The 13,103-nt window shown below is 41.3% G+C and overlaps 2 protein-coding genes across 4 annotated transcripts; both read right to left on the bottom strand.

Annotated features, from left to right (window-relative positions):
* Positions 1–1,998: 1,998 nt before the first annotated feature.
* Positions 1,999–5,879, bottom strand: LOC104454019 (transmembrane protein 53). Of its 3 annotated transcripts, none has more exons than XM_018859870.2 (6): positions 5,657–5,879; positions 4,575–4,763; positions 3,567–4,457; positions 3,345–3,450; positions 2,728–2,957; positions 1,999–2,523 (listed from the first exon to the last, which is right to left on the bottom strand). In XM_018859870.2, exons 3-6 carry the CDS (start codon positions 4,331–4,333, stop codon positions 2,253–2,255), a joined length of 1,374 nt encoding a protein of 457 aa, XP_018715415.1. In that variant the 5' UTR covers positions 4,334–4,457; positions 4,575–4,763; positions 5,657–5,879; the 3' UTR covers positions 1,999–2,252. The 3 variants fall into 3 exon arrangements, with proteins under 3 accessions (XP_018715415.1, XP_018715417.1, XP_018715416.1); XM_018859872.2 differs by having other exon boundaries at positions 4,587–4,763; XM_018859871.2 differs by lacking the exon at positions 5,657–5,879 and adding an exon at positions 4,876–5,626.
* Positions 5,880–7,668: 1,789 nt separating this feature from the next.
* On the bottom strand, positions 7,669–12,916 carry LOC104455769 (FAD synthetase 2, chloroplastic). Its single transcript, XM_010070502.3, has 6 exons — positions 12,358–12,916; positions 12,131–12,183; positions 10,413–10,548; positions 9,380–9,555; positions 8,439–9,231; positions 7,669–7,941 (listed from the first exon to the last, which is right to left on the bottom strand). The coding sequence occupies exons 1-5, from the start codon at positions 12,633–12,635 to the stop codon at positions 8,720–8,722; spliced, it is 1,155 nt and encodes a 384-aa protein (XP_010068804.2). The 5' UTR covers positions 12,636–12,916; the 3' UTR covers positions 7,669–7,941; positions 8,439–8,719.
* Positions 12,917–13,103: the final 187 nt, after the last annotated feature.

Here is a 13,103-nt window from a genome sequence, read left to right as displayed (position 1 = left end):
ATTTTTAGATATTGTCGACATAAATTATCGTGAGTCGGTAACTTTTGCTCCATTAAATTACCATTCATTATTGAGTTACTAAATCCATTTGGAGAGAGGATGTAGATCTCTTAAGGCCACACTATCCACCGAACGCTGTACCAACCGCACGTTTGCAACAAAAGAAATAATGTGGCCCTCCTGGTTCTTTTTCTTTTTTTTTTCTTTTTATGGCTGTGCTGAATTGCCACTCAAACTGACAAATTAGAGAGATATAAAAGAGGTCGTTCATGATGACATGCTTCGACAACATAGTGGGTGGGATGACATCCAGTGAACACTTTCATTTTTCAATTGGAGCTAAAAATCAGTAGTTGAGATCAATACACTTTGAACCTTTCTCAGCCATAAAAAAGAATAACAAAATAAAAGCCTTTCTCAGCTCCCAAGAACTTTGCCTAGAAGGTATATTTATTACCATGTAGCAAATGGGTGAATCGGCAAATGGGTGGGTCGGGTCAAAAATGGGTCGACTCATATTTGACCTATTTAACCCATTTATTTTTATAGTATAAATTTAATGACCCGATCCGTCCGTCAATCCATACCCGACCCAACCCGTATTACTAAAATCTACTTATTGTTAAAATATTTTTATGCAATCCAAATTTTTTAATAATTTTTATGCAATACAAAATTAATGGAAAATTTTTATAATTATTTTTAAAATATTTTTAAAAAAATCGAATTTTTATTTTTAAAATATATTTTTAATTTTTTTAAATTTTTTAAAAAATTATTTTAAAATTATTTTTATTTTTAAAATTATTTTTATTTTTTTATTTTTTAAAATATCATTTTTAATTTTTAATAATTATTTTTACTTTTCTCTTTTCTCTTTTTTTTTTTTTTTTCTTCTTCTTCGGCCAGACTGCGTCGGGCGAGGCTCAAGATCTTGCTCATCGGCATCGGGCGAGCTCGAGCCTCGCCGATTTGGTGTGGCTCAAGGCCCCACTGACGCCAACGAGCTCAAGCCTCGCCAATTGTCGGCGAGCCACATCCGGATTGGCGAGGCTCGGCCTCACTTGACACTAGCGAGCTTGAGCCTCGCCAGTTGTCGGCGACCTTTGAGGGAGCGGTGGAGGCAAGCCTCAAGGGTGGGTGGCGGAAGCGAGCCGCAGCAGTGAGGGGTGGAGGCGAGCGGCGGAGGATGAAGGTCAAAGGGCTATTTTTTAGGTTTTAAAAATGGGTCGAAAATGGGTTGTGGGTTATGGCCCATTTTCAACCCATATAAAACTGAACTTAAAATGGGTCCAATGTGGGTTATGGCCCATTACAACTTCATAACCCACATTCAACCCATATGTGAAAAATATGGGTGCAAAATGGGTCATGGACCCATTTTGCCACCTCTAGATATAATTAACTAAAATTCGAGTTTTCACTCATTGTCATAGGTAACTTATCTCTTAATTATACAAATCACTTAATTGAAATATTGAGAACTGATTGTAAAAACTAAATAGAAGTGATAGAAGGATGTCTTAATTATACGAAGCACTTAATTCAACTATTGAGAACTGATTGTAAAAACTTAACAAAAGTGACAGAAGGATGTCTAAATAGTTCAGGCAGACTTTCTTAGACGATGTCGTATATAGCCATTAAAATTTGAACCTAAATTAGCTAAATCTACTTCATACAAATCATATACAGGATGAAAATCATAAAACTTTTCTCGCTTTTGAATTTAGTAGGACGGGCGCGAATAATGCTTCAAAATAACAATTCCTCTCGTGAAAGCTGTGTCTTTTCATGACTCCATATCAGATATAGATTCAGCTTGTATATGTTCCCACGATAACAAGGAATGGCACATGTTATCTTTCTATTTCAGATGACACATGGGTGGCCACAAAAGAGTATCTAACAAACGGATGAAGAAATATCAATGCACAAACTTTGAGGCAATTCAAGATAACGGTGCTCAATCTCACATACAAGAAAAGATAGTACGAGAGACTCAAATGGTAAAAAATTTGTATTGCGGTCGAGTAAAATTTACAAATGTTCACATCTCTGTCTCTTCCCAACATGATGATTACACCTCTCAAACTAAGAAATTTTAAACAGAAAGAATCATTTAATCATTTAATCATTTAATCATTTGTAGATGAGCATTTAATCATTTGTAGATGAGAATTAAGTCGAGAAAGAGGAAAAGAATAGAGACAAAAACCGGTTATTCTATGTCCCTTCTGGGTGGTTACTACTCATGAAGGTCTTCTGCAGCAAGTAAGGACGCAGTCCTCCAAGAAATGGGTAAGCTGAGTTGTATACAATTGTGGGTTACTTCTAAAATGATCGACATGAGGCGTCGAGACAAAATCGCAGGATCTGACCTCGAGACCCATCCTCCGCTGCTCCTCTATAAACGACTCCACGGACCCCGATGGAATGACTCGGTCTGCCGAGCTATAAATGTATAGCTGTGGACAACTCGGCGGTCGAGATGACAACACATCCAACACATCGTTAAGCCTCCTGGATCAATAGGGAATAAGATAAAAACGACATCAATTGATGTGCACAATTTTTGCAGCTTTTCAGATAAGTATAATCTCTATGTTCCTGAGCACGTGCCTTTGCATGGCACAATGCGACGTTAATAATTGCAGGGAGAATACTTAAAACAGTGATGCATTGTTTATGTGAATGCAAAAGATATGTACAATGGGAGTAACCTACCTGTTCACAGAAGGAAGATTCAAAATAACCTGGAAGAACTTCTCCAGAATCAGCAACAAAGCTGCTTCGGTCACTGCAGGTTTTGGGTCCAAGCCCACTGCAGGTTTTGGGTTTGAGTCGACTGCATGGCTGCCCACCACCCCCGTACCTAACTCATTTGAGCTTAAGGATCCTTTTGTTGCCACACTACTCTTTTTCAGGAATGCTGCAGAGAAACCAGATGCCCACACCTAAACAACCAAAAGAAAGGAAGAATTATGGTATTGATAAAGGAACCAAAGATCACTCAACAGAAACGCCAAGTTCCCAACAGCTTTTCACCTTGCCAATGCTCATATGATCACCAAAAAAAGCAAAGATTCCACGAAAAGAACAACCAGTTGTAGAAACTAGATAAGAGATTAGTGATAAAAGACATAGAAGAGACTACAGAAGAGCACTAACAAAGAGACAAGGTGAGGCAAGCTTTGGAGAATCATTTACTGGTAGAATATAAGTCATCAAACTGAGAAGAACTTGGATATCCATGGCGAAATTTAATGGTATGTGTCGAAAGTGACCGACCAGATGATTATGTTCTAACACCGTGCTATTACTAGAACACAAGAGTCTATTACCTGAGCATCTGGTGCCGCGACGGGAGCAGAATCTACGATGCAACCCCTTATTTTTCCCATCAGAGAAGAATCCTGCTCCTGAAACTTCTCCAAAATAGCTCCATATCTGAAGTTAGACAGATCAGCTAACATGTCAAGCAAATTTTACCAAACAAAATAAAATCAACAATAACATGGTCAGACAAGGCAATGAATAGATTAACACACAGAGAGAGCGCTTACGTTAACCATCCAGTATTGCTAAAAGTGTGAAAAACAATGTTCTTCCCAAGCTCATCCTCTAACCAATCAGCCAGATGCTTCACAAGTGACTCTATATCCTGCTCTGCTTTGCCTCCAACCTGGTAAGTCATAATCTTGGCCATCGGAAAGGTGAAGGTGATAGCATGAAATCCCATTGAAGTGTACCACTCCGCATATTTCTTCAAATGCTTCTGCTTTGCTCCCAACCAGCCCAATAGCACCACAACTGTCTTTTGCTTTTCAGAAGAACAATTTGAAGACCCCGAAATGTCTTGAGATTGCAGTTCAGGTAAATGCCATCTATATACAACATCAGAAGCCGACGCCGAAGCCGAGGTAGGGAGTGCTCTTGCAGATGTATCCGGCTTCGGACCTTTCACCAACTCCGCAGATTGATACAAATTTACTAAGGTTGGAGAAGCCGCAACAAAAGAGCACGAGTAATTTGCATTAAGATTGTGACCCAAATGAGGAAATCGATCCTTAGTGTTGGGAAGAGGTATTCGGATTCTGCTCACAAATGAAAAACTCGAAAGCTTCGAGACTGATATTTGCGAAACCCACGAAGGATCTGAGTCGTGCACTGCATTAGATGTACATGAAGAGTCGAGCTGTTCCAAATTGGAGCGAGTGACCGATGATTTCGAAGGTGATAATTTCTCAGGTAGGTCAGCTGTGACGGAAGCTGCAGCAACTGCGGCAGCTGCCACAAGAGGGCGTTGAAAGCTCCCGGACAACGAACCCATCAGGTAAATGTAGCTCAAATTCTATAATGCCAATCCAAAGGTTCACACAAGCAAAAGAATTCTAGCAACAATGCTAAAACAGTCAGGTTGCTCTGAACCAAGAAAGCCCAGAATTAAGATTCACCTGCAAGAATCGAGGCAAAGGGATATAAGAAACCACCGGTCGACAGATGAACGGGAACAAAAGGTCCTGAATCCAAAGACGAGAACCCAACAACAAATCAAGATACAAAATGGGAACCTTTTATTTGACCTGGCAACAATTCAAACTCTCCCCTGCTTATAATATGTATGCTGCTCCGTGTTGGTGCTGTCCAAGAAAAAACGGGCTGTCAAACGTGGATCGTTGACAGCCCGATCATCAACTGGCAACTCCGACCAGGAAGCTTCTTTGACGGTCAAAGCCTCTCTCCCGATAAGAGAAGGGTAGCTGCCACGAACAAGAACACGGAAAGGTCAACCAAACAGAAGAGGAGGTCAAATTTGATTCAGCCCACACAAGATTAAAGAAGAATTAAAGTCGCCATCTAAATTAGGCTCACCAATAAAAAAGCGTGGCCTAAAAAAGATCAAATTTTGCCACGCGAGTAATTACCAACGAGTCAGGAAGGACAAGAAAGAGATTGAGTCAGTAATCACGTTCCGATAATCCAGGAGCCCATCCGCATCGGAACCGACGGGGCGTAATGAAAAAGACAATTCGGGACCCCGTGAAAGGTCGAAAGGGTGTAAAAAACCGGAGGGGAAAGGGCGATGGACGGGTCGGTGACGCGTGACGAAAGTACGTCACGTCGACCGCTAGATTTGACGGGCGAAGAGGAAGCGAGCAGGCGCGTCCAAATTACCTCCCTGCCCCCACCGGAGTCCAAACGAGTCGCCCAAGACGCGCAAGTACTCCTCAGATCGCAAGGCACGCAATTCCTTACTCCCTTCCCGATCAAATTTTCTTTCACCGCCCGAAATTCTAGAACCGAAAACTCCCCCATCGCAAGCAATTCGAACTCGACTGCGAGGCCGAAATCAAGAAACCGCATTGCAGCTTTCAAGGCCTTTGTCTCGCAAAACCCATTGCTTGAAATTGTACGGGGAGCTCGAAATTATCATTGCATTCATCTGAGGGAAGAAAAAAGTTTCATTTTTGGTTCAAAATGGCCATTGCCCACGAACCGAAGCTCGTCAAGATTCGATTTTTAACAGGCGAAAAAACCGATGCGAGCACCCCCGCTCCAAAGGGGAGGCGAAAGGAAGCTTCGGCAAATTGGAAATGGGCGGAAACACGGAACGAACCCAAAAAGGCTCCGAGAAACCAAGAACCGAACGCACCTGAACGAAGGGCGGAGAGGGGAGGGGACGACCGACGAGCAGGGGGCGCGACTCCGCCGCCGGCTCTCCTTCTTCGGCCCGAAACGGCGGCGGCGGCGAACGGAGAGGAGAGGCGACGGAGGCGAGGTGGGGGGGGAGAATCTCCTTGGTTTCGGGAGAAAGAGAGGACCTTTGGGTTACTTTCTTCTATTTCTCCTCGTCTGTCTGGGGAATCCGAAAACGCTCGCGCGTTTAAATCCATGTTTTTTTCCTCCTTTTTCTTTTCTTTTTTTGGGGTTTTCCTATTCTTTTTTTTTTTTTCTTCTCGAATGCGAGGCGACCTGCTTGCTTCGCGTGCCTCTCATGCAATCCCCCTAAATATTCGCACGAAATCCTCCTGGCCTGACGTCGATTTGCACTAAATCGACTTGTTTTCCTCTCCTCCTTTTTTCGGGTTGAAAAACGTGTCTTTGTCGAAATTCAAACTAATCTAATCTATTGCCCAATCCGAATACTTAGGTGATAATCATTTCCTTTTTATTGAATTTGTATTTTCCTTTATATGACGAGATGTTTCGTTAATGCACCCGTGCACGCGTAAGTAATAAAAAAAGGCAGGCGAAATTCATTTTCGAATCATTATCAGCATGGCTTTGTTGAGGATTTACTTTTGCTGATTGTACATGCACCATCGGATAAAACTCCTAACCACAGTTCAAATTCATCGATTCACACGGATGGGAGAAACTAATTGAGAATCACTATAAATAAGGAATATTTACCGTGTGAACTAAAAAACTTCCTATTTATAATTCTTTTAAAAGTGAATACCCCAAAAAAATTTAAATTATATCTACAGTTAGTTCCATTAAATTTTACTATTAAATTATTGATTTAGACAATACATCTGCATTAATTTAGGGTTTACCCTCCATTTGTCATATACAAACTGATTTATGATTTTCTGCCTTTTTTTTTTTTCAGTTTTGTGATCAAAACATTAATTTTGAGTAAATTTATTAGGGATGAATCCGTTCATGGTGCTATCCATTCTTCTGACCACTTAAATTTCTGTGGTGACCATCGATCTTGCGAGCAGATAAAGAAATACGGATACCTCCTTTAAGATAGGCGCAACGAGCTTTATAATTGAATGGGTGATGAACGTATCGCTTTTAGCATCCCAAGATAACGTAAAACAAGCGCCTATACCAACGCGGAACGCAAGATTCAATAATGCGTCGATGCTTTGACGAGCCTTTTAACTCGTTTTCCCTCTCGTGATATGGAGTCGGCCGATGCAAGTTACGCGAATATTCTTCGGACATGCCCGTGGAAGAAGGAATAGCGACACGCTCGAATTCAAAGGTGGTTGGGGGGCCCCGAGAGCCTGTCCATGCTGCGTAGCAATTGCCCATGATTCCTTCCATGTCGCTTTCTGAAAATTTGGCCAGGACCCGGTGACAGCGAATCGTGGCCACCAGGCTTTCCATCTGGAAGCGCTTGCCACGGTTTCCAGAGTATATACCCAAAGCATCAATGCCCATGCACAGCTTGTCCTCATCTTTCCTCTTCGATTGGAAAAAAGATGGAATTATACTTCTTGCTGACACAGAGATGTGATAACTGGGAATACCAAACTGCATCTCTTTAACCCACCTGAAGTGACTCCAGGGAGATTGAAGTAATGGAGGCGATCGACTGACGATTAAAAGCTGCGGACAATTACCAAATTCTGTCCTCCCACAACTTGGCCGATCCGGAATAAGAAATGAGAACCCACACCCGGCTTTTCCTAATTCGCAGAAAAGGACATTTGCGCAGAAGTGCCCACAAAGAGATCATATCTCATCTTCAGGTACTTTTATTGCCGGCATCTTTAATATGAGAATTCTGGGGGTTCGATGTCGACATGCTGCTCCGCAGATTAATGTTATGCTTGCAATGCAATGGCATTCAGATAACATATCCGAGAGAGAGAGGACAGAGAAATTTTGTCTTTTGAAGAAAGGAAAACAAAAGAGAACCCGTAGTTCCCTGAATGACAGGACTTCATCGAGTGTAAAAGAAAATCTAGAAAGTTCCCATCCTTGTAGTGATAATATGATTTGGTAAAAGGCAAGTAGCCAGTTTCATCTAACATTTGCAAGAGGAAGAAGAATTTGCATAGTTCCAGCTAAAACGACAAACCATTTTTGGAACCTAAAGGTCGAATCAATCAGGTTGACGTAGCTTGACACGCCAAACTTGGTTTAGCCATCTCTACATCACACTTGAATGTGCACACTTTGCTTTTGCTGGTCAACCTGGTTAACAAGTAAAGAACTGTCAAACGGTGCATCTCAAAGAACTTTGTCAAGATTAAATTTGCTAAACGACCCTTTGAAGCCAAATATGTGTAGACTATAGCTTTCACTTGAAAGGACGCCTTCACCTACATGGTGTCTTAAAAAGTCAAAGGCCAAGCCCCTATTTTATAGACTGCAAAATAAGTTTATCAAACTAACATTTTTTTTTTCGGTAAATTTTATCAAACTAACATTAAGAGATCACAATCGCCAAACACTAATTAAAAACCAATTGATGTCTCTTATGGCAAAGCATCTGAAGAGAAAACTGTGACCAAAGCACATTCACTCAGGCAAGACTAATAAAATGACTGAATGAGTAGTGCAAGACAGAAAAAATGAGCAAGTTTAACCATGGAACTAGACCAATGCTACAAAGTAAAATCATTAAACACTAAGCTTAGGGACAAATTGAATTGAATTTGGAAAGAACAAGCAAATTGTAGATCACTCACCAATTCTCTTGAGGGTCATATCCATTTTTGCTGAATCCCAATGCATGCACATTGAAGGAGATATTCCTCCATCAAATGGCATATGTGCGCTCTGATGATGAAGGTACATATTTTGTGAGGTCAGAGTAATGTAGTAAAGAGACAGATCATGTTTGACCCTTAAACCACGAGCAGCCCTTCAAAGCTTTCATGTCTATAAAGAGAGAATCACCACCGAACATGGATGAACACTAAAACTTAACTATGAAGAGAGAATCACCAGCCATATATTATACGCATAGTCAGACTCTTGAATCACCAAATTCAATACGCAAGAGCTGAAAGTCACGAGTACCAAAATCATTACACAAACCTGTTTTATCCATTCGCACATGGATAGCTGTTGAGTCTATTACTACACTACACGGTACTAAGTTTTCCTGACCAATGACAACGAAACAATTATCATATGTTCCATCCTTTGGGGCCAGATTTAATAAACAGGATTTGGGAGCCGAAATACTATGTTTTTGGCTACCAAAACCTTCTTGACCCTTGGTCTCTATAACAAGACGATGACGGCGACCCAAGAGCTCAGACACATAGTTCACATCTCCCGCAGCAAGTGCATGCCGTACACGAGTGGATGAGACTTGTCCTTTCTCATTTAAATCGCTGTCGTCCATATGGCTGAATTCTTGGTTCTTGTCCATTACAGACTTTATTATATAAGCACCCATACCACGTTCCTGACACAGCCTTGCTAATTCCAATGCATCACCAGCAGCTTTATATCCAAACCGGTAATTTTCACCTGGTATCAGCACCAAAGTAAACTCAACTGAAACTGAAATGACAAGAAACCAACATGACCTTGCAAGGTCTGAAGTCTGGAGTCTCTTGACGCCAAAACAAAAAAAAGGGATAGAAGCTATCCTCTGGAGTCACAAAATATATGATACCTGCCACAACTCCTCGCACGCCTAGCTCTTTAGATAGCTTCTCAACAAACTGTTCAGGGCTGAGATATCGGACAGTTGAAAATTCTATTTGAAACTCTATAGGGACGACATTGCCACAGTATGATGCCCATGATGACAAAACCCGCTGCCGATCAGACTTGGCAACTATAGGTACCCTATTTGAGAAACACATATATCATGTGAAATTTACAAGTCCATTTGTATTTTTAGCCATATCAACGGTGAGCAGACACTAAAAACACTTGGTCTACAAAGTATCACTAGGCTTGAAATTTGACAACGAGAAGCAGTGAGAAATTAAAAGGAAATGAAGATGCAAAGAAGGTCACATAAAATGCAAAGTTCAAAAATTTTTAGAAAGTAAGCAAACAGGATTATTCAAGCAAAAGCAGAATTCAAGGAAACAATAATGACTATTAGCCATGATTGTTCAAAATTCAATTACAATTAGCAATTCAGGGAGCCTCCTCTTAGTTCATCTATCACCATGATGGTTCACAAAATTCACCAGAAAAAGGCATGGTGTAAGTCTAAAAATTTCCGTGCCATTCCTAAGCCAGAAAGTATAGTCCTGGAGCATAAAGTTCTAGGTTAGTCTACTCAGATGACCAAAGTCCATAAAGTGTATTCATTTCATTTCATGGCAGTGACAGCTGCCTTTCAACATATACGAATGTATTTAACATATATGCTCAAGTGTAAATTGTGCGGGAGGACTATGAGATCAACATACATGAATCACCTAGTAAAGTGATAACTTCCCAACAAGCTGACCAAATTGTTCTTTAGAGAAAGAAAGTTAATCTAGTAAAAAAGTAACAAGTGAAGAAGAAGAAGAAGAAGAAGAAAATAATGACATCTAGCCATATTTACACAAACTTTTCCTTTCTTGGGTATGTGCTAATATTCTAAGTACCATAAGCTCATAAAAGATAGGCCAGTGCGAAATAATAGAGCAAGATATTATGAAGAGGAGAGACCACAGAAAATTGGGACATGCATAGTTTCCCACCTAGGTTCCCAACCAAGTACCTCAGCCATTCCTACAAAGGACAAAAGGAATGGTGTTCCAACTTTTGATGCTTGAACAGCAAGTTCTCTGTGACCAATGTGGAGCGCATCAAACTTTCCAAGAGCCACGATACCTCCTTTTACAATGATAGACAACAAAATCAATGCACTATATAAATTCCGAGAGAATAAATCAAGAAGAATCAAAGAGAACTTAAGAATCCCAATGTAAAAGGTAAGGGATGAGCAAAATGAAGATGATGGCACTTGCAAATGTTTATAGTTGTAAAATATCAAGAAAGCTAACCAGAGGTGGCTTCACTGACAACTTTCTGATAAAACATAAGGATGAGAACTGACATACATGATGCTCAAAATGAGCTAATATTAAATTTTTTTCCTTTTTGCTTCTCCTTTAACTAGCATTTCAGCTAAAAGAGTCTAACTCACCATAAATATTTGCAGAATATTAATCATGTTGCACAAAGAGGTGAAAATTTTAGAAATCGGAAGAACTCAGAAGGCTCCATGTGCAGTCGAAAAAGTTCTTGGTTTTAAGTTTGGACAGTACACTCGGTCCGGCAACATTTGCTGTGATATTTACATGAAATTAAGGCAAAAATTAGAATGCCAATGCCAATTCACCAACACCGATGAACAAGAAGCAGATGGAGCCATGCAGTCTTCTATGGTACCTCAGGCAAAGAACATACTGACTAAAAGCATTCTTCTTTCTTCCTTTTATCAGAAAAAGGGAAGTAGATGAATTGGCAGCCAAAGTACATTAACTAGAGGTGTTTGTGGTTCAATTTGGCTTGGTTTTTAGGTATTTTCCACCCAAAGTTTGGTAGAATCTTTACCCAAACCAAAACCAAACCAATAGAATAACATCTCACAACAAACTAATAATAACTTTGGCTTGTCATCGGTTGGATTTGGTTTCAAAATGTCACCATCAAGGTGATTTTATGGGTAAAAAGTTTAAAATGCATCTTTTGACTATCTAACTTCAACATCCCATGGAAGTTAACAGAAAAGCTTATTTCTACACACTTATTTAAACAAAGGGATTTCTCAATTAAATCAGATTAAATTATCAGACAAACACAAAAGATAATAAGGAAACTCTTGGGTAAGTACTTTTTGAAATTTAAAAAATCAACAGTGGCCAAAGGAAGTACAAATCTTTCGTTTAATAAATTTATGCATTAAATTTATAGGTTTGGTTCAGCTTTATCCTGAAGTTATAAACCAAAACGAAACCAAGAAACCAATTAAAAAAAATAAAAAATTCCAAACCTGAACCGAACTGATAAAACACACTTATCGGTTTGGTTCAGTTTGGTTTTCGGTTTTTTATGAACACTCTTAACATTAACCAGTACTAGTTGTTGTCATCTTTTAATCTAGCAGCCAAGAGAAATGCAGAAAAAAAAAAATGAACATTCGCAGTTGCCCAGGTTAGCTAGTAATTTAAATGGAGGCGTGTCTTCAAAGAATGGCAAGCTGGAGAATGACACCGCTCCAACTGCTGACACAATAGAGAGAGGTACAGAGGACATAGAATCGAAAGAACCTGGCTGACAAGACGATACTAAAAGCAATGTTCTTCAGTAAAAGGTATTAACATCCAAGCAGTGCGCAGTAACAAAACACAGGACGACTCATTCAAATGAACCGCAGAAAAGCAAGAAATTGATGGGAGCCAAAAAAGGAAACCTGCCACCAAGGACGACCCTTCAGAGACAGGCTCGCGAGCATTTTCCTGTTGGCTGCGCAAATGGAGGCAAAAGGAAGAAAATTCCCACCTCAGCCCAACAAGCAATACGAACATAAAGCTCCACAAGCAAGTACACGCGCTCGAAAGCAAGTAAAGCAGATAAGAAAGAAAGAAAATTTAACTCCGCGCAGCTATCAAAGGACCACGATCGAGCGCGTCTCCGGACCTGAAACAATCGGAGAGAATGGGGACGCCGCCGCCGCGCGATTGGGAGGGGACGCTGGAGCAGGAGGAGGAGGAAGAGCCCGATCGGTTCCGCGACCGCCGGCGGCCGCCGCCGCCGTCTGCGGAGGCGGCGGGGGGCTTCCGCATGAGGGACGAGAGCTGGACGATCCTGGCGCCGCAGAGCCCGAGCCCGAGCCCGAGCCCGAGGCCCAAGCGGCGGCGGCGGTGGGGATCGCACTCCCGGAGGTGGTGCGAGGCGCGGCAGCCGCTCGCCAGCATCGTCGGCGCTTTAAGAAGCGAAGCACGGGAGCTGTTGAATGACGTGCGCCCTTCCTCTGCCACCCGAGCTGCGCTTCACCCTTTTTTTTTCCTGTTGGCCGTTTTCCGGTTAGGGCTGGATCTCGTGTTCCGGGCGCTTTTGAGCCACGTCATCGCTGAGAAATTGAGTGGAAGAACCTCGAAGTGAAAAACCTGGGATGAAAGGACATCCTGGGACTTGCATCTTTGCCCGAAATTGTAGCGAAAAACCTTAATGCGAAACCTCGTACGAAAGGACGTCATAAGACTTTCGTCTTTGCTCGAAATTGTAATGAACTCTGCCTATCACGTTCTGAATAACGATAGAACGAGGTTCGATTGGATCCAACCCGGCTAAATCATGATCTTGATCTCATCAAGCTCGACTTATGGACCGCCTTGGGCTCGTCAAAGAGGAGTCTTGGCAGCAGAGACATGTCGTCGTCGTCG

Source organism: Eucalyptus grandis, chromosome 7 (assembly GCF_016545825.1).
Source record: "Eucalyptus grandis isolate ANBG69807.140 chromosome 7, ASM1654582v1, whole genome shotgun sequence".
Taxonomy (NCBI): Eukaryota; Viridiplantae; Streptophyta; class Magnoliopsida; order Myrtales; family Myrtaceae; genus Eucalyptus; species Eucalyptus grandis.
The sequence above is the reverse complement of the archived record's forward strand: the minus strand, read 5'-3'. Positions and strand labels throughout refer to the sequence as shown.